The sequence below is a fragment of the Amphiura filiformis genome, chromosome 1, assembly GCF_039555335.1.
Source record: "Amphiura filiformis chromosome 1, Afil_fr2py, whole genome shotgun sequence".
NCBI classification, from domain to species: domain Eukaryota; kingdom Metazoa; phylum Echinodermata; class Ophiuroidea; order Amphilepidida; family Amphiuridae; genus Amphiura; species Amphiura filiformis.
In genome coordinates, this window is record NC_092628.1 from 7,913,992 (window position 1) to 7,935,283 (window position 21,292).

General features: G+C 35.6%; 1 protein-coding gene across 1 annotated transcript in view; it reads left to right on the forward strand.

Annotated features, from left to right (window-relative positions):
- Nucleotides 1-21,292, forward strand: part of LOC140155214 (uncharacterized) — a 30,744-nt gene continuing 9,452 nt past the window's right edge. The window contains exons 1-13 of the mRNA XM_072177963.1: nucleotides 1-88; nucleotides 1,755-2,072; nucleotides 2,859-3,125; nucleotides 3,502-3,636; nucleotides 6,035-6,184; nucleotides 7,133-7,264; nucleotides 7,565-7,615; nucleotides 8,022-8,075; nucleotides 8,685-9,314; nucleotides 10,545-10,676; nucleotides 11,825-12,136; nucleotides 12,458-12,973; nucleotides 18,062-18,168. Coding sequence (XP_072034064.1) covers nucleotides 1-88; nucleotides 1,755-2,072; nucleotides 2,859-3,125; nucleotides 3,502-3,636; nucleotides 6,035-6,184; nucleotides 7,133-7,264; nucleotides 7,565-7,615; nucleotides 8,022-8,075; nucleotides 8,685-9,314; nucleotides 10,545-10,676; nucleotides 11,825-12,136; nucleotides 12,458-12,973; nucleotides 18,062-18,168 — 2,892 coding nt within the window. The remainder of the gene's footprint in view (nucleotides 89-1,754; nucleotides 2,073-2,858; nucleotides 3,126-3,501; nucleotides 3,637-6,034; nucleotides 6,185-7,132; nucleotides 7,265-7,564; nucleotides 7,616-8,021; nucleotides 8,076-8,684; nucleotides 9,315-10,544; nucleotides 10,677-11,824; nucleotides 12,137-12,457; nucleotides 12,974-18,061; nucleotides 18,169-21,292) is intronic.

Sequence of the window (21,292 nt, forward strand, 5' to 3'; positions counted from 1 at the left end):
ATGGCGATGTTTAGAATTGTTAGCCGTTTAATGGAATTTAGTGTAATTTTCTTGTGTCTTTGTTGTGTATTTTGGAGACGAGCAACAGGTAAGAACATAATGTAGCTATGAGGTGAAGGTGATATTTATTAGGTGAATGACAAGGAAGGGATATACTCTTCTGTTCCGCCCTCCCCTTTGCACATGCATCACTGGATCATTCCCATAAAGACAACATTTAGAATTGTCAGCCATTTGAGCATACTTAGTGTCATTTTCTGGTATTTTTTGTTGTATATTTTAGAAACAAACAACAGGTAAGAATATAATTTAGCTCTTGGGTGGAGACGGTGATATTTATTAGATGAATGAATAGGAAGGGATATACTCTTTTGTAACTAAAAAAGAACAAACAGTTTACCATAAAGGAGCACTCTGTGATCCACAGCCTGATCCCTCAACTTACTCCATAAAGTTGATGGATTTTTATACCAGCAGAAACGTTGGACTACATCGTGATTTTACAAATAAGCTAAAAATATATCATCCAATTTGTATTTAGAGAATAAAAGATAGGATTTTGTCTTTTGCCTATTCAATATCGTGTCATAAATTAATGGATGGTCTGGCCAATATTTTGAGTAGTGGATGCCGGCGCATCCATTATGACACGATATTGGATAAGCAAAAGACAAAATCCTATCTTTTATTCTCATTCTTATTCAGTTTTAATGTAATTTTTGCGAGAAAAACTGCCTTTTTCCAGAAAAAATTAAAGTTACTTTTGAGGACATCCCCGTTGTTTTAAATGAACGAAACCATCACGAACCTCTAAGCTGCCGAATCGCGTTCTTAGTTCTCGCACGTGTATTACGCGAATGCATTATCGCGCGACCATTGAGGAGCAACAAGCGTGCCGCCGTTGCGTGGCAGCGCGTGCCCTTACTAATATCACTATCAACTATTGTGAGATATTATACACCGAAAACCAATCAAATTACGTGAATTCTTTACAAGCGCACCCATTGAATACGAATTTCTAGTAGTAGCCTATATATGTAAATTATTATGTGTAACTTGCATATGTCCCATTCAAAGGTGTGTGATTTAAAGGTGTGCGACTAGATTGATGGTATGTGACTAGACTATTGCTGTGATTAGGTGTATCCCCATCATACCTCCATGAATATTTTGGTGTCGGATAAAAGCTCATATTTTTCTCATAACTCTGAGGAAATTGTAGGCCTGTTTCATTTTTTTGTGGTATAAGCAAAAACGTGGTAGTTTGGTAGTTTCTATGGGCACTGTGATACATATTTTTGTTTCTAGAATCTTAATGAAATTTGTTTATTTGCTTATATATCTTAAATTGAGAAAACTGGATATATCGGTTTTTTTTTTTTTTGCATCTGAACTCTTCAATTTAACTCAAAACTTGGAATAAGAATGTTGGGTGATGGGTCTCAATGTTAATAGGTGAGGTAGAAAATACAATGTGTTACAATCTGTTCAGTGAGTTCACCCACCAGTAAATCCCATTGCCTTACTCATTTTCAATTCTTTTAAAAATAGTTCTCCTAGTGTGCTCCTGATGATACATGCATTATAATCCCCATCACATTTCATTTATATTATTATTTTTATTATTATTATTATCCTCACTATTATCTTTCTTCCTCCTCTTCATCATTGTATTATCATTATTATTATTTAAATTATTGTTTGTTAATAACATGAACAAGATCATGATGAAGCTAAACTTATTCATGTTTCAGGGACATTACATGTGATGTCTGTAACACCTACTCCTTATGGTGCAAATTCAGCAAGTACATACTTCACTTGTCTACTGAGTCAACCAGATACAGATTTGGTGAATAACATACACATTGGAAGACATGTCCTGAAAGGAACCACACCACCAGATGATACTTTGTCATTGCCTGTGGGTTCAGGGGTTTATAACAACACCATTGATACATTGACACAATACCTACCTACAAACACCCGTGATTCTGTTGGTGTATACTACTGTGAAGCATCCAAATCAGGACTGACTACAAGGGTACCTGTATCCATTATGAGTGCATACAGTGAGTTCCTTTTATTTGTATATTATTTCATGATAACCAGTCAAACCTATCCATGTAAAATATTTGGAAATGATCATGATTGAGTTATCATTTCATTATGAAAGAGTTCATGTACATTTTTATTAATATGATTATGTAATAATAGGAAAGAATGAACAGTTTACCAACCCAAAGTGTTACAATTAAACAAGACAACAAATAAACACAAATCCTGATCGGCACACAACCCAACTTGAAAAAAAGCAAGGGAATGTGCCGGCATGGGAATAATACTTTATATAATATGATTATATAATAATACTTTCTAAATTAATTGTGATAGTATGAAAGCTATGGCTCACATGGAAGAGTACCACCCCTTCCTACTTGTACTATATTAGAAATGTTTCCATAAAAAATAGCCAAACTGATGGCACTGGCAGCTAGGCTAGCAATTATCCACTATTACAGCAACTGTCCAGGTTTATTTACAGAAAGCTTCTGTTTTCCATTTTTTTACAGAATGTTTCTGTTTTTCACAGCATTTTTACTGTTTTAAATGCAAAAACAACTTTACATTTTTCAACATTAGCAAATTGTTGGCAGCACAATGTTCAGCATGTTTGCTGTTTTTATGGAATGTTTCTGTTCGAGCTTCTTTTTTGATGTTGGGCTTTGCATGATTCACATGGCCTATGGGTAGTTCCCAAAACCTGCAGATCATGAAAAACATCCCTTGATTTTCCCTCTTGTGTACCTGCAGTGAGTACAATCAACATGATGTATTTATGTTTTCTTTTTCAACAGGACTTTTACAACCATCCTCTGGACAATTCACTGTGACAGTGAATAGTGCTGAACATGTAGATCTCCAAGTAGATGTTCTCAATATGCCACAAAATGATATCATCATATGGGAGAAACAAGGTGATCAAGTAGACGATTTTATGATGGTCTATCAGGGTGGTACACAATACACCATCAATGGTGCAACAGAACAGCATGCTGGTGTTTATCATACATATTGGAATGGTTTTGACTATGCAGGAAGCTTGATCAGATTAATTGTCAGAGGTAAGTTAACCTACTCATAATGGTAACATCCAGGAATAAATATTGTCAGTGTTTTAGCAGATTTCAGCATTTTTGTTTTTTGTTTTTCACATTTAAAGTGCTTTTCGGTGTATTTTACATCAAGTTCACAGAAAATGGTGACAAACTTGTCGTCTATTTCTGGTTTTTCAGTTTTTATGTTGTGATCAGTTTTCGTGTCTGTACATTCTATGTGTCGCTCTCAAATCCATACCAATGGGCCATTCCATACACAATGATGAAGTGAACATTTTATCATTGCTGACCTTGGAATTAGAATACATGTATAGCACTAAACTAGACTTTTTCATGGGACATTTTATAATTAACAGTCAGTCTGTTATTGGTGTTTTTGCAGGCTGCAGTCATGGAAAATGGGGTCCCCCATCTTGTAAAAAGATATGTGATAATTGTTACAATGGAGGTATATGTGATGACAAGACAGGAGAGTGTGTATGTAGACCTGGATTCACTGGACCTAACTGTCTGACAGGTATGTAGACAAATACATGGGTGTGTAGGCTCACAAAGCAACCTTAATGGCCCATTCTGTGAAAAATACACATAAACGGCATAAAAATTATTACCATATTCACATACTAGCTGCAAGAACTTAAAATAACATAAGATCATTACATTTACAAAATGATGCATAAATACATGAAGCTTATTTCTCTACTTAAGTAGAGATACTATAGGGTTTTTTAAATGACTTATTTTATCTTTAATACACAGCTTTTGGCTTAACCACTCGCACCCTATGTTAGCACATCTATGCTACTAAGGTGCAAAAGAATTTGGAAGATTTTTCTGATTTTTTGAATGAGCAAATCACTGATTGGTCCACACCACTAATACATTCCCCAATATATTACTGTGTAAAATGGTCAATATTCAAATACAATTTTCTCACCTTTAAGAAACAGATTGCTTCAAAAGGCCAAGATCTAGGTAGTCAAAAAGATAAACAAAAGTGTATGATGAAGGCAAAACTTTTGAGATACAGCTCAACTGATCGTACTTTTCCTACATTCGACCTTGCATGATTTTTGAGTTGACACAGTCATGAAAATAACTATAGATACTTGACAGACCATTAGTAGCCCAGTTCTGAACCTTTTCATTGATCATAACAATAGGTATCTGATGGATCAGTGAAGATAAGAAGTGATTATAATATATCCGTAACCTTGATATTATAGTACATCTCGAGGAAAAGTGCAATGGACATGTTTTCATTTTATGTTTCAAATATCCCGCTCATGAAAATTGAGTATTTACCCCAAAATGGAAAATGGAACAATTTATTGGAAATCTGTTTAACAGATTTTTTTGACATCTTTTTCTGCACTGTATTATACCTAAATTAAGAAATTTTATAAATATTCAAAGAAAATATAGGTCATCCAAAAAATGAAAAATAAGCAAAAATATCAAAATCTGTTTAACAGCTTCATTCATCAAGTCATAACAAACGGCCTACATGCTTAATTTCTAATAAAATATTGAAAAATATAGGTATTTGTTGATTTTCATGTTTTTTCTTGCAAATATGCTAATAATATGCAAATTATGAAATTGCAAAATAAAGTTTCTACATAGCATACATCTTTCAAGTGTGATGTTCAAAATGGCAGACATCAAAAAGAGATTCAATGAAATGTAAAGGTGAAGTAACAATTTTGGCATGGACTGTCTGGTTAGGCAAAGTACGGTAAATTGAGCTGTACAACCCGTCGCCCAGACCTGAATCCACCAACATATTATTGAGCAAATTCATATCTCAAAAACACCTAACAATGTTTCCCAAAATGAAAAACACAACGAATATTATTTCACCTCAAATAGTCCTAGAATATACCCTTATTTATGATTTCATGAAAAAATTGCACCAAAACACACATTTTGATGAATTGATGAATGTCAATAGGCCTGATTGCTCTCACATCATCTGTTATCTATCTTTATTTAGTGGTATGGTGTGGATTCTGAGTTACCATGACATATTTTTGATCTGAGGCATCATAATACTCTCAAAATCAGTTGCGTATACAGCCCTTTTAAAACGGTATCAAAAAAGAGAAGGGAAATTTTAGGAAAAGAAAAGAGAAACGCCTGTGTGCATGTGATTTTGCTGAAATTAATTTCATATTTGACCATTTCAGCTTTAAAAAAACAACAAATTTAGGCGCGCTTTGCACAAATTGCTTCAATATGTTATATTTACACGTTCAGATCTTTCTTAGCTCATCAAGACATTTGCGTCCCCCGGTTGCTAAAGTTCTGTAAACGCGTCTGAAAAGTACCCATTTTTTAATTTGATTGATATTATTTTAGTAGAGTATGTAGAGTGTAGAGTATGTTGGCACTGCTATATTTACAAAAATGCTAGCCTCTAATTTTGAGGATTTTTTTTAGATTTCTGATTTGGCAAATCGCAGATAGTGCCTTTTATCCGAACTACTGATACTGAAATGGTACCATAGTGGACAAGTGCAAGATATCATTTTGTGATGAACCTGAATCTGAAAGGGGTTTGAATTAAGATGTTAATGCCAAGTGTTAATTATTAGCTTAAACATGTTTAACATGTTAACCATTTGTGGTTTTTACCAAATGATAAAGATGAAACAGTGCTTACATTTCCAACACATTCTTGATATCTATTTCCAAGTTTTAATTTTGTAGGAGGGATATCAATTTTCACTTTTTAAAGTATTTTATTTACTAAAGGTCATGTTCTTGTTTGGTTGTTTTTAAATAATCATTGCATGCAAAAATATATTAAAATATAACTATTTATTTATTGAATGGACAACCTTTTACAAATTGGCTCAGCATTTTAGTTCACTTCTTCTCAATCATGTTCCTAATTTCTACTATCTTTACAGCTTGTGGAGAGAATAGATTTGGCTGGGACTGTGAGCATGAATGTGGAGTTTCAATAGGTGTTCCATCATGTTTAGGCAGTATGTTCTGTATGCCAGACCCTGTGGGTTGTAGTTGTATGACTGGATGGTTGGGAACAGAATGTAATCAAGGTAAGCTTTTAGTTGTGTATATACAGCGGTTTGACTGGATTGATGGGAACATGTTGTAATGAATATAAGCTTTGGGTGCACAGTTAAGCTAAGCTAAGTTGTCTCACTGTCCAGGAAACACAGAGTTGCAATTTTTCCACTTATTTGGGCCATAAACGTATGAATGTTTGTCTTAAATCAGCTAAAAAAAGATGCATGCTGCAAGTTTAGTCAATTTTGTCCTTTGGTTGGTATGCTACTGAAATAAACATGATCATGATGATAAAACTCCAGAAGCCAATAAATCCATTTTTTATAAATCTGAACTTACACTACCCTGCAATCATACATTGTACATTACATACAGTGATTAACTGAAATGATACAGCAAGTATGCAGAGGGGGACAAGATGAACGTATACAGTTGAAACCAAAATTAGATGTAACTAAACAAGAAATGGAGAAAGACATGGATACAAGGATAGAGATGAACAGAGAGAGAAAACAGATAGGGATAGAGATGTCCTCACTTTTCATTATTCTGGTCATCTTTATTTCATGGTGTAATTTACAACAACAACATTAGAGACAGACATCTATACGTATATGTAGACTCAGAAGGTCAAATACCACCGGGACTAAACAACATACCCAACATACAAAGGGTGGTCCAGCCCCCCAAAAAAAAAAAGAACAAAGAACAAAATATGACAAATTGTTTTAGGTAATTTGACTAAATTAAATGTAAAAACGATATACTCCTCCAGTTTGGTCAAGTACAGTACTGTCAAAAACAACAAAAAGCCTGTTTTTTGGGGGATATGCAAGAAACCATATTATGTTACAGATAATAAGATACACAATGAAAATGTCAGAAACTTACTCATTGAATCTTCACATTATTAGTGAATGACCAGAACCTCTAATACTGTTTTGTGCACTGCTGTTTCTTTTTAAAATAAATTACAGCATGTCCTGCAGAAATGTATGGTGCTGGATGTACTCAATTCTGTAATTGTCAAAGTGGATCATGTGACAGGTTTACAGGAAGATGTGATGATGGAATGTGTCTGACAGGATGGTCTGGTGACAATTGTCAAAGTAAGTGTTGCTTAGTATCAGTTCTGTCATTGTGATAATGGTGCATCATGTGACAGGTTTACAGGAAGATGTGATGATGGAATGTGTCTGACAGGATGGTCTGGTGACAACTGTCAAAGTAAGTCTTGCTTAGTATCAATTCTGTCATTGTGATAATGGTGCATCATGTGACAGGTTTACAGGAAGATGTGATGATGGAATGTGTCTGACAGGATGGTCTGGTGACAATTGTCAAAGTAAGTGTTGCTTAGTATCAATTCTGTCATTGTGATAATGGTGCATCATGTGACAGGTTTTCAGGAAGATGTGATGATGGAATGTGTCTGACAGGATGGTCTGGTGACTGTCAAAGTAAGTGTTGCTTAGTATCAATTCTGTCATTGTGATAATGGTGCATCATGTGACAGGTTTACAGGAAGATGATGGGATGTGTCTGACGGATGGTCTGGTGACAATTGTCAAAGTAAGTGTTGCGTAGTATCAATTCTGTCATTGTGTTAATGATGCATCATGTGACAGGTTTACAGGAAGATGTGATGATGGGATGTGTCTGACAGGATGGTCTGGTGACAATTGTCAAAGTAAGTGTTGCTTAGTATCAATTCTGTCATTGTGATAATGGTGCATCATGTGACAGGTTTACAGGAAGATGATGGGATGTGTCTGACGGATGGTCTTGTGACAATTGTCAAAGTAAGTGTTGCGTAGTATCAATTCTGTCATTGTGTTAATGATGCATCATGTGACAGGTTTACAGGAAGATGTGATGATGGGATGTGTCTGACTGGATGGTCTGGTGACAATTGTCAAAGTAAGTGTTGCTTAGTATCAATTCTGTCATTGTGATAATGGTGCATCATGTAACAGGTTTACAGGAAGATGTGATGTTGGAATGTGTCTGACAGGATGGCCTGGTGACAATTGTCAAAGTAAGTATTGCTTAGTATCAATTCTGTCATTGTAATAATGGTGGATCATGTGACAGGTTTACAGGAAGATGTGATGATGGAATGTGTCTGACAGGATGGTCTGATGACTGTTGTCAAAGTAAGTGTTGCTTAGTATCAATTCTGTCATTGTACTAATTAGGGATTCACGACTGTATCATGTGTGTGTGTTGTCTGTGTATTTACATTTTGAGCAAAGTTAGCCACACAGATGTGCCGGACGTGAGTTGTTAAACAGTGGTATACAACGGTGAAACATGTTTAAATCCCTTTCAACAACAAAATCAAGTTATATATCGTCCAATTCACATGATTTGCCAGTTAGTCGTTGCCACTCAACATTACAAGAACATCAATGACTTCTCTGATGATTTTAGGAATAGAATCTAGTGACAATTGTCAAAGTAAGTGCTGCTTAGTGCCAATTATATCATTGTGATAGTTATAGGAATCCAATCATGTTTTCACTGTAGTTTCACCATTGTGTAATACAATACATTGTCTGCGTGCTTTACTATGCATGGGCTGCCCGAGCGAAGTAAACAATGCAGATGCGTGCTTAGTATCAATGGAAATAAGTGACCCACAAGATTGTCCAAATGGAGCATCACAGAGACCAGAAAATACAAAATATGATTTTATTTTAGTTCCTACAGATACCTGTCCTGCTGGCTACTATGGTGATGAATGCTTGGATAAATGTTACTGTAACAACTGCAACAAGACTACTGGTTGCATGTTTAGCCAGTGCTTTACTGGATTGTGGGGAGAACAATGTGAAAACCAATGCAACAACTGCTATAATTGTGGCAAGACTACAGGATGTATGAATAGCCAATGTCATACTGGATACTGGGGAGAACAATGTCAACTTCAGTGTAATAGTAATTGCAATGATTGTGATAAGTCTACTGGATGCATGAATAGTCAGTGTCCTATTGGATACTGGGGAGAGCAATGTGACACAGAATGTCATTGTCTGAATGGTGTAGCATGTGACAAAGAGACTGGTAAATGTAGTCCTGACTTATCTACTGGACTGAGTCTGTGTGAACCTGGATATGCATCAACTACCGGTGTAAATTTGGAAAACTGCCAAAGATGTGAGTGCAAAAGGTTCAAAGTTCTGATCCACTCAGTCCAATGTCAGCTATAGTGGGAATTCCAATTGAATGAACGCAGCTTTCAATAGCGTGACGAATTTTTGCGTACACTGCGCGATGTACGCCAGCGTGTGCGACTGTGCGTGAGTAACGCGGAAGTGAATCCAACCATGCCAACACACTCGTGATTGGATAGCATTGTATCCAAGGTCGTGCGTTCGCGTTGTAGTTTGAAATACGCAATATACGATCGCGGTTGGATCGAGTGTAGCTGTTAAAAGCTGCGTTCATTCAATTGGAATTCTTACTATAGTTTTATATTGAAATATCAGCACAAAAATTAAGAGCGGTAACAACCAAAAACATAAGAAAATATTTCTAAAAACAGCAAAAATGTGACACAACATCCAATGGGGTAAAATCAAATAGATACACAAAGTTAAATTGATTTGTTTTTGCCCTATAACCCAAATTCACATTAAAATTTGCAATGCATTGTGGGAAAGTTTGTGCAGTTTTGGACATTTTGCCCTCTGACGGCATACAAAATATTATTTAAAAGGGCATTTTGTGATCCACAGCCTCATCCCCTCACTTTTCTGAAAAAAAGTTGAGATTTTTATAACACTGGATACCTCTGGCTACGTAATGTTTATATACCAAAAATTTCTTGCAGATTAATTTGTTTAGCAAAAATATCGCCAAATTGAATTTCGTTCTGGTATACCAGAACAAAATTACAACACATTGTCTATGGAGCAGTATAATACACATAATCATGCATAACTCGCAAAAACAAAATCGGAATCAACTGAAATTTTGGGAATAAGCTTTTTTAGTGGATATCTACTGAAAAATGTCATGAAAAGAGAATGCTAGGATCACGAAATACTCCTTTAAAATGTTTTTAATAAAAATATGAAAAAAACATGCTAATTTTATAAATTGATTATTGAATTATTTTTAATGATAACATTATTACAATAATCAATGGATGAATAATAATTAAAGCAATTCCCCCAATATGTCAAAGTGTTCCAAACCTGCTCAAAGAAAACAGGTAGATACAAATGCCAATGGGGCTTATTTGATGCTGTGTCACATTTTTGCTGTTTTTGGTGTGACACACATGTATCCTTTCGGATCCATCCTCTGGTTCCCTGTAGTCAAGTAGTACTTAGCAACATGTGTAATCTAGGTTTGTAAAATTTTGTATTTACCTCATTTCAGATGCGTCATGTTTTGCTGGATGTACCAAAACGTGTCACTGCTCCAATTATGTCCCATGTAATCATTTTTCTGGCCAATGTCCCGTGAATACCTTTTGTGACGCAGAATGGGGTGGAGCTTCATGCCAAACAGGTAGGTAGAATTAACCCTAACATTACCTCAATATTACAAAATACTTCTCTGCAAAAAAATGGGAAAGGAAAGAAGAGAGAAGTGAAAAGGGAGAATAAGTGAAGAGAAACAGTTTAATTGCACATAATTGAGTCAGGCTATGCCTAATTAGCCATGCCCATGTCGATTTTAAGTATAGCCAGTGACTATTTTAGGTAGTGTTTGAAGGCTCATATAAGCAATTATTGTGGCCACTTTACTGCCTTTTTTTTCACATTGTCCAAATTTTCTCAAATTTGCCCTCTGACTGCTCTTGATCCACCACACTGCCTGCAACACCAAGTCTCCCATGTGATGCAATTGTGTAATATCAAAAATCGAAGCTTGCTATTTTTCCGGTTGGCTGCTCTAACCTTCTTTAATTTCCATTTGCAAAAACCCAGTTAGGCTCTTAGGGTTAATAAGCCTAACAGTCCCTTCATCCAGGCCTTAATCAACCCTAACAGTACTCAGTCCTACCTGAGACTATTCTACAAAGTGCCTGCAACCTGAAGCATCCCATGTTATGTGATTCCATAATGAAGCAAAATCACATAGACACTGAACCGTTGGCTGGGCACACCGGTCACACCTGTGGCTTGCTATCGCTGGTCAGCTGTTCAGCATCCAAGGGGTCAGTGGTTCAAAACTGGGGAGGAAAAAACAACTTTTCTCTTTATCTTCTTTTTTCTTCTTTCCTTTCCCTTTGCCAAACCCCAGTTAGGGTTAAGATAAAGATTTAAATAGGATCTTGCTTATGGAAGAAAGTATGGCATAAAAAGATGTAAGGCTGAAATTCAGTAAGTATGATCCCATAACACAGAAAACAGTGCACCAAAGCTGTTTTTTAAAAGTTGCAAGATACTCTGTACAGTGTACAATGTCATTTGTATCTGTAAAAATGATGTATAATATAAATATGATGTTGGTGCTTGAAGCTTATTTTCTGGTGTCTTCTAATATTTCAAAAAACTCCGCAGATGTGATTGCGTCATAAAAGTGACTTGTATTCATGATACGATTGAGGGTTTTAATGGGCTTCCCTCAGAAGAAAACTGAAAAAAAGTAGTTCAGACATTTTCAATTTAAATGTAGCAAAAAGATTTGATGCTTTATGATTTTCCCCATAGGAATCATTGAATTCGGCTATGAGAAGACCAATCCTAATCAAGCACTGCAAGTGACATGTATTGTAACAGGTGACCAAGTCATACCAACAGCTGACCAGGTGACATTGGAGTATTATAGTGACAATAGATTGCAAACAATTGGAGAACAAGTGGAAGCAACAAGCTTTGGAATTGGAAGATTTCTGACAATTGTAATTCTTATTACCCCCAATGCAACCCATCCAGTACCATTATCATTTATGTGCAGTGTCAGATTTGAAGAGAATGGCTTACAGGCATATGCAAATGCATGGGTTATCCCTCAATATTTTGGTGAGTGATAGAAATCTATTTAAATAATTACACCAGTATATTATTTCAATTAATTTATAATACATTCTTTTAATTGAGTTAGTCAATGTAAGATAAAATCAGGACTTGAATTGGGGACTCCAAGTACACAATCCCTTGATAACGAAATGCTAAGAGTGCTGGTTTGCCGCTCCATAGGTTGTAGGATGATTTTTCTTACCTTGGATAAATATTTTGTAATCATAGCGTTTAATTCCAAGTACTAAGTGATGCTTCATTTCCACATTTGATATTTCCAAAGCTCATAATATGTGATTTGTGTTCATCTTTTTTTTTTTACAGTTCCTCTTACATTAACCTCAACCCCCGAAATTTTTCCTGGGACCATTACACCAACATCAATGACAATACAATGGGATGCATGGAATCCTAATAATGGAGATACAGGGGATGGACCTGTGATTGGATACATTATATATGATGAGATCACAATGACAAAGCTTCACAGTGTAACTACAGTTTATGTAGGTGTTACTCTATCACGCAATATTGTAGGCTTAACACCAAACACGTACTACCAATTGACAGTGAGACCTGTGAGAGAAGGTCCTGGAGGAGAAGGCTTTGCAACTCATTCAGTCGCTTTCATCACTTTGCCTTCACCAACTCTGTCATCACCAATATACCCACCATCTACAGCCAGAACAACAACAGAGAGGTTACCTCCTCCTGATGTACAAACCTCACCACCACCACCTGACAAACCAACCTTACCATCTGATTCTGATATGAATAGTATATCAACGATAATGTCTACTGGGAAAACATCAAGAGAGGAAACACCACAAGTAAATCAAGGTAGAAGAATTATTTTTGATGTTGAACTTTACATTTTCTAAAGCAAAAATAAAGACAGTATCATAAAAGGTAAGTCAGTACCACATAATATACGTCTAGCCCTTTTCTTTTCACTGATTATACATTGTATTTCTTTTGTTCAAGGTTCGTTGCCCCGACCATTACTTGGAGTAATGGAGGTGGCTAGCTGCCCAGAGACCATTATCAACACAATAGCTCAAGATAACGGTCTCGGGAAGCGAGATAAACAGAAGGAATACTAGGATATTCTAGAAACACTATGGAAAGGATCACAACATACATGTAGAATCTGAGTTAGTTAGACTCAGGTCGGGCGGCACAAATGCATTTACGGCTCGATTTATATGCAAATTGTTACATGGCAAGAGAAAATTATAGAGGGCTACTACAGTCCGTATATTAGTAATATTTTATAGAAGACCACTGATGCTCAATTAATAAACATAAACATAGTTTAATTTATGCAAATTAAAATTTAATCAGCATAACGAAGTAATATTCATAAATAAAAAGTAACCGTTTCGTTGAATATATACTTAGTACAATAAACTTGCCATTAGGTTTTTAGAAGGGAATCTGTCTTTATCCTTACCCAACCCAAAAACGCTCAACGGCCCATGCAAATTAGCTACTAAGCAAGAACCCCTGGGATTCTACCCGACCAGGGGAAGCTTCGCAACTACTCTGTGGTACTCATTACAAGCAAGGGCTGACACTAAATTCACGGTTGTTTTATTAGCACGCAAAACCTATGAAAAATTCCGCTGGTTTACTAGATAGAAAATGAGGCCAGTTATCGATCCGTTATGAATAATTCATGTTCGACCCCTTGGGATCATGTTAATTGAGATTGGCAAATAACAACATTGTTAGTTTTGCGAACTTTGCCTGTTCAATGAGAGCATAGCGCGCCCTCAATACATCTGGGCACAAACCAGTCGTAAAACGATCCAGTTTATGAAATGGCGGACAGGTATTTCCCATCAGGCACCAGTGATATGTTTTTTCAAAGAAAGTCTACTAATTGATATGAAATGACATTTTGCAATAGCAATGTCAAAATAAGAACTTGCTGTCAATTATATGAAGGAAATACGTGACAGAGGCAAGATATGAAATACAAGTAGTATTTGAAGTTACAATAACCTTTGATACCCGACCTGACCTTCCATCATGGCGCCTTATTCGTCTTATGTGTTTCTATTTATGCTCTCAAGTAAAATAAAATACCAATCTGCACTAATCAGACAGAATGTTACTTGGCTCCCAGCATGAATTATTGATTTTATACGGAGGTAAAGAAATGCACAGTTGACTACGATAGTTCAAGCTGTGCACCAATACTCCAAACATTTATGGTGAATCTAACTAATATGGTCACATGTTGGCAGGAAATCATGTGGCAACATTTTAAGATTTTAGGCTTGTTTACTATTTAATTGCCATTTGTACTCTTTATTATTTATCTTTGTTAATGAACATATCTTTTAAATGCTGATAAATCGTGGTTGGCTGCCCATGATATCTGTTAGAATAAATGTTCATGAATATAATTCTACCACGCAGAGGGGGTCACGCCCGGGGGGGGTACTCAAATTTTTTTTGGGTAGGGGTGTGCCTCCGAAGATTTTGAAGTAGTACCCATGTCTATACCACTTCAAACCCGATTTTTACTACCGATGCATATACCAACATAGAAGACACCCATGACTATACCAGTTGAAAAGACAAAAATACCACCCATTGATATACCAACCCCATATAGGCCTACTGACCCATCCATATATACCACTATACTTTTAGAATACCGTAAAAAATTTTCAGATCACGTTTTTAATTTCTTGTTTACTGTATTTTGTATTTTTTTATTCTATTTATCAAGGGTCTATCATTTATTGATTATTATTATTTTGTTTGTGAGGGGCGTTAATTATGTGTACCCCCCGGTGGTGAATTATAGGGGCAAAGATTTTTTGGCAGGCCAAAAGGGGGGGGGGGGAGCGATTTTTGGCAGAACATTTTGAGAATTCACCACCCCGCGTACACAATTGTTGCACCGGCCCTTATTTTGTAATGAACTCATACAAATCCAAAATATATTTATTGTTGTTTTGTTTTCTCAGTTTCCCAATTTATGTTCGTTTGTCTTGTAGGGGCCGATATCTAGCCTAGTTTGTAACAAGTATTGTGTAGGGAAAGATGATTCTTGCACTTATTTATATTTTATTTAACAACATACAAAAACCACGAAACAGTGGCGCAGCCAGTGTCCCCCGCTCATCATGGCCTTTGGTTCATGCAAGTAAGTCGATTGACGGAAGATGTCTGTGAAAAAAATTGGATGAGCAATCATAAAATCTGTACCCTGCATGGTGAAAGAAGAACGGAAAAATATTAAAAATAAAAAATCAATAGAAGAAATTTTTTTTTATTTATATTTTTTGTACTGGTACCTTTTTTCTTTCTACTCATGCTTTAATGAAATTTTAAACGAATTTAATATTTGTTCAATGCAATTGCAATTATCATTGAATTATCGAACCAAAACAACATCAATTTGACCCATGCACATCGATCGTGTATGATTTTGGCAGTGATGTCGCGTGTGCACCTAGGTTTCATTATCATTGAGGTATAGGACTTTTTATATTTTTGGAGGAGAGCAGATAGGGCAACTACTTGATTATATTTCTACATGTTCATACTACATACTCTGAAAATTTTAGAAAATTCAAGACGAGTCCGCTTTTTTTAAAATCACATTTTGTTCCTAAAATGGGGTTATAAGCGCCCTCAACGGGCACTCTCTCCATAGGGCTACATGTAAAGACCAGTTATAGACAAATGGCCCTAAAATAAAAGCGGACTCGTGCGAATTTCCTCAAATTTTGCATATGATGTAGATTTAACATCTGGAATGTAATGCAAGTGATGCCGTTGCTGCTCTCCTAAATTCATTTTTAAAATGTCCGCCCCAGACCAAGGTGTGTGTCATGTCAGCTGAATTCGGCACCAAAAATAATACTCAACTTTACACTAAAAACTTACCCGATTGTTGAAAAAACCTATTTATATGATTCGATGCATTTAAAAATCGGCAGTTAATTTACTTTAGTTTTGCGATCCCGAGTTCTGAGAGGCAAAACTGACTTAAAAAACAGCGATGAAAAAATTGCTGTTGCAACTTCGATACCGATTAATTTCAGTGATTTATCAAAACTGGCCGGGGTAAACAGAAGTAGTGCTGGGCTCGTATATACTACGCCGGAAGAGTGTCGCCATCTGTTTGCAATGACAACTCAACGTTTGCTAATCGGACTATCAATTGATTTGCCCAGCTCTGAATTTATGGTTCTGATTTGCCTTATTTGGATAGCGATGTACCTTATTTGGAGACGATCAGACAATTTATTTTCGTGAAATTTATGCAAGTGAGTTTAAAGATTTTCGACCCATTGATATACCAAAATCTGATTTAGACCCCATTTGAATACCAATTTTAACTTACTACCCATGCGTATACCACAAAAGCGGAAAAATAAGGGTCATTGATATACCAAGCGGCCGAAAATGCGACCCATGTTTGCGGCACATCCCCGTATGGCCATTTGTACTGAGTACCCCCCCCCGGGGGGTCACGCAGCAGAATTTCACACCACCTGACTTAGCTAGATTTCGAAGCTCTGCTCTTCAAATTCACGTAAATTTCAAAGTTTATACACTTAATATATTTAATATGATACTAATTTTTTTGTTATAACCAACTGGTACACGAAATATACTAGCTTATTACCTATACAGAAAGGTGATTATCAGCCTTCACTCAGCAATTTGACATGCCCGGCATATCCAGCCATTCTCCGCCTGGCTAACATGACTGTCGCCCTCTATAACTCTGGGCACAAATTTCAATAACAATAGGCTATTTACATATCAATGCGCCTCATGCTAATTTTTATTGCCGCTTCCAGGTATTGTTCTATGTTACAAGTCAAGAGGCTGGGGGTGCAAAGCCTTAAGGTCCGTTCATACTACCACCGCATTTGCGATGCGTTGCTTTGCGATGTGGTGCGTTGCCGCACTGCATCGTACTGCAAACTACTGCATTGCGATATCGCAATGAAGTTAAATACATTTTAACTTGGAAATGCGACGAGTTGCGTTGAGTTGCGACAAAAGTAATCGATATATCGGCATCGCAAAGCAACGCATCGCAGATGCAGTGGTAGTATAAACGGACCTTTACTGTGACCTACCAATAATGGGGAGTACCAATGAACACTGCGTTAACAGGTTTTTCAAATATCTACTTAATCACATTTTTCTAAGATATAAATTTCATGGTGTTGAAACAGATCGTAGTCCAAACATTGACAACTCTTTGCCATTTGCATTATTCATTAATCATTTGAATAACAATGGTCACGGGGTGAATACACTCCAGTGGATTAACTATGCAACTAATACCAAACCACTTCAAATACTGTAACAGATGTCAATGGAGATCAATTTTGTATTGATTTGATAATGTTGGTGTCTCAGGTGTTAGTGTTTTTAATTCAAGAAACTAAATTTTGGCATTAAATTTCTAGTGCATTAAACTATTATATCTACATATTTTGATGCAAACAATTTAATTTTGCTCGCCGTATATGTAAGATAAATGGTTCGAAACAGACCATTACCAGAAATAATGGGCGTGTTGTTCATGACTGGCTCAATGTTAGTTGGTTTGAAGTTGAAACCCCAGTCATGAACAACACGCCCATTATTTCTGATAATGGTCTGTTTCTCACCCTTTAATTAATACGTAAGATAACTATATCACAGCCTAATATGAATGCTACAAGACAGATTTACTTCAAACTGCCTTTACTAAAAACAGGTAAGTAATTGAATTGATATCATGCTTTAAAGAAAAAAAGGTAAATATAGCCTGGCCTTGCCAGATGCTTCCTTGCTACGACAAATGGCTATAGGCCTGGTATCAGTCAATGTGAACAAATTTTTGTTTAGTTTTTTAATGCATAATATTTTTCAATGACAAATATCTGTTGTTATCTACAGTTCCAGGTCCTCCAAGGAACAGCTCAACAGTTTCTATTAAGCAGACAAGCATTACATTGGAATGGAATGAGCCAGCAGCACCAAATGGTATCATAACTTTCTACCATGTAAGTTTATGTACAATTAGGCCTGTCAAATGTGGAATTGATTTCTTGAAATATGATGTTATACTCAATTATATGCTAATGGGCCACTTCATTATTCTAACACACACTCTTTTTCGACCTTATTGCGATGGGTTTTGGCTTACTTATTTCCTCACAACGTTGCAGAATAAAAATAAAATAATCGTGCTGTCTATGTAATCAGAAAACTACAGAGGCGATAGTGTACATTTAAATTTGTCATTACTACTTCATGTTGATATTCAAACAGTGCTATAAAGTTGTCTTACCAAGGAATGTGTTTGTATTAAAAGAAATAATTGTTTTACAACTTGGATGAACTAGAATTACTTTTATGCAAATCCGCAACAGATATTTTTCATTTCTTTAAGATTTAGCGGTATTGCCAGATTGTACGTACAGTTGGGCTACATTAATAGCCTCATTATAGTTTTATTGATACTGGCAAAATACTTGCCTGTATGTGCTTGTTGTTCTGCTATAGCGTATAGAATCTCTTAATGATACTATAACCACACAGTCAATTAATTTATGTCAACATGTCCTTTTCACGAGGCTGTGTTTATATAACTGAATTCATTTATACAAACACAACCTTGAGTAAATTAAAGAGAGTACTTAAGGGATCTGGAATGAGCGTTTCGATAGTATTTTTTGTGGGACATGAGAGCACATCAGACATATCGAATTGCATTCCTAATACTAAGAATGTCTTTCTGATATCAAATAATTTTCATTTTTTGAAAATCACGATGTAATACAAATTTTATGACAAATTATTAAAATTTGATATTTTTCATATTTTTGATATATAACAGTCCTCGAAGTAAATTTTATAAATCTAATGACATATTCTTAAAGTGTATGTAGCTGGGAGGAAAAGCCGATCAATTGAAAAATTTTGACTTTCATATTGAAGATATGGATTTTTTTCCCAAAATGACCTATTTTTTTGTGTGTGTGTTTTGGGAAAAAGATCTTCAATACGAAAGGTCAAAATTTTCAATTGATCGTCGGCTTTTTCATCCCACCTGCATACACTTTAAGTAAAAATCATCATTTTGTAATTTCAAAAAATCAAAATTATTTTATATCAAAAGGACATTCTTCGTATTCAGAATGCAATTCAACATGTCTGATGTGCTCTAATGTCCCACAATAAATACTGTCTAAACGTTCATACCCCACCCCTTAAATGGGGAAACTTAGGCAAGCGATAAGAGAAAATATATTTACTTTAGCACTTATGGATTCTGTTGATTGAGAATTAATGTATGTTAAGTGAGGGCTCTTGTTGACATTAAAACATGTTAACATATTATAAATATTTGAACAGTTATGGGATTAGTTAATAATACTATTTGATAGGTTTCAGGTGGTGGTTGCAGTGCATTCTCTAAATTCAGTAAATTTCCATCGTCAACCGTGAAATTGAATGGGATTATTTTGAAATTTTAAAACGCTTGAAATATCACAAACAAATAGGCCTATGTTAATAAATAATATAAATACAAGCTAAAACCGTTGGGGTTCGATAATGAACCCCACAAAATTAACCGAGTATATTGGAAAATGCCATACGGCCGGGCGGTGTCACAAGTTGCGGCTCTATCATGCCACTACTCGCCGCCTGATAGGTTTCTACCTCTTACAAATGTTATTCGGGTCAAATTTATTTTCAGAACACGACATAGATGTATCAAATTGTTATACGTTTATGAACATTAATAAATAAATGTATAGAGGATGTTACGCTTATGAACATGTTTTTCAACATTGTTAACAATATGTCAACAAATGAAAGTTCTGTAATTTGTTGAAATTCTTCAATACTAAATTATTTTGAATGTCATCAAATTGTAGTCTCTAGTCACATTTTCGATGTATTAACAACTAGCTATGTAGTAAAGACGTTAACTTCATGTTGTATACCCATAGCTACTTTAATCAACAATAAATGTTCTGTAATAATAATAATTATTGTTCATTATCCTTCATTTCTATTAGACTTTCAGGTATAACAGATGTTATTCGTTTGTAAACACTTTTTTCATAAACATAGGATACCCAAAGCTACTTATTATGCTAACAATGAACATTCATTGACTGTTAGGCTAAGTAAACGTTACAGGATAATATGTATTCAAATTCTGCCTCAAGGTTCCTGCTTAAATTGTGTTCAAGAATCAACTAAGATTTATTTGGCCCACCTTTTGCCAGTAAATAGGCTGTCATGAATTATCCAGTGTATTTTTATTATACGTGCCCGGTCTTATCACTTAGTACACAATAGCTCACCAATCTGAAAGACTGTTTTAATCACAATGGTCAGAATTAAATAGTCAAAATGATTAGACAAATAGGCTACACTGTCCATACACTGAGTACAGTCTCATTGCAAGATCATGGGCTAAGTACTGTAGTCCTTGTCATTTGAGGTACGTAAAAACAAGAGTACTCATTATGATCGATGCGAATTATAGAAACAGTTCAAACAATAAAATAAGTACACCTTTATCTTGACACTTCCTCATTTGCTCGCCCTGTTCCTTTTTAAAGGAATTTTTATTAGGGTATGGTTTAATAGATATACATGAACAAAGCTGATTTCCAAAATGTCAGTTTATTCGGACTTTGCATATTACAATATGACTATTAGCCACCGTGTTCTAATGTCTGTAGTGTCAACAAACAGAAAATACAAATTGAATAATGTCTATGTCAAACAAATTACGGTAATCTGCATGAAAGACAATGCACACAAGCAATCAAGCATGCAGTCCTAGGTGATTAGTTGTTTGGTTATCAACATCGGTGATTAGTTGTTTGGTTATCAAAAACTTCCTTCGCCCAATGAAATTTGTGGAGCTGCACAGATAATTGGTGGATGTTACAATCTAAGTGCGGATAGGTTTGCGCCGTTCGGCAGCAACTGGCCTATAGTTGATGCGATCTGATTGTGATGATTCACCATGGCAGCAAAAATTACGGTGCTTTGAGTCCTCTAAGATCTGGAGGAAAGGCGCTATATAAATCCAAAATTTCATTTCATTTTTAATTTAAGTTTCTGATGTTTAAAAATGTCCATTTATTTTAGGTAAGTGGG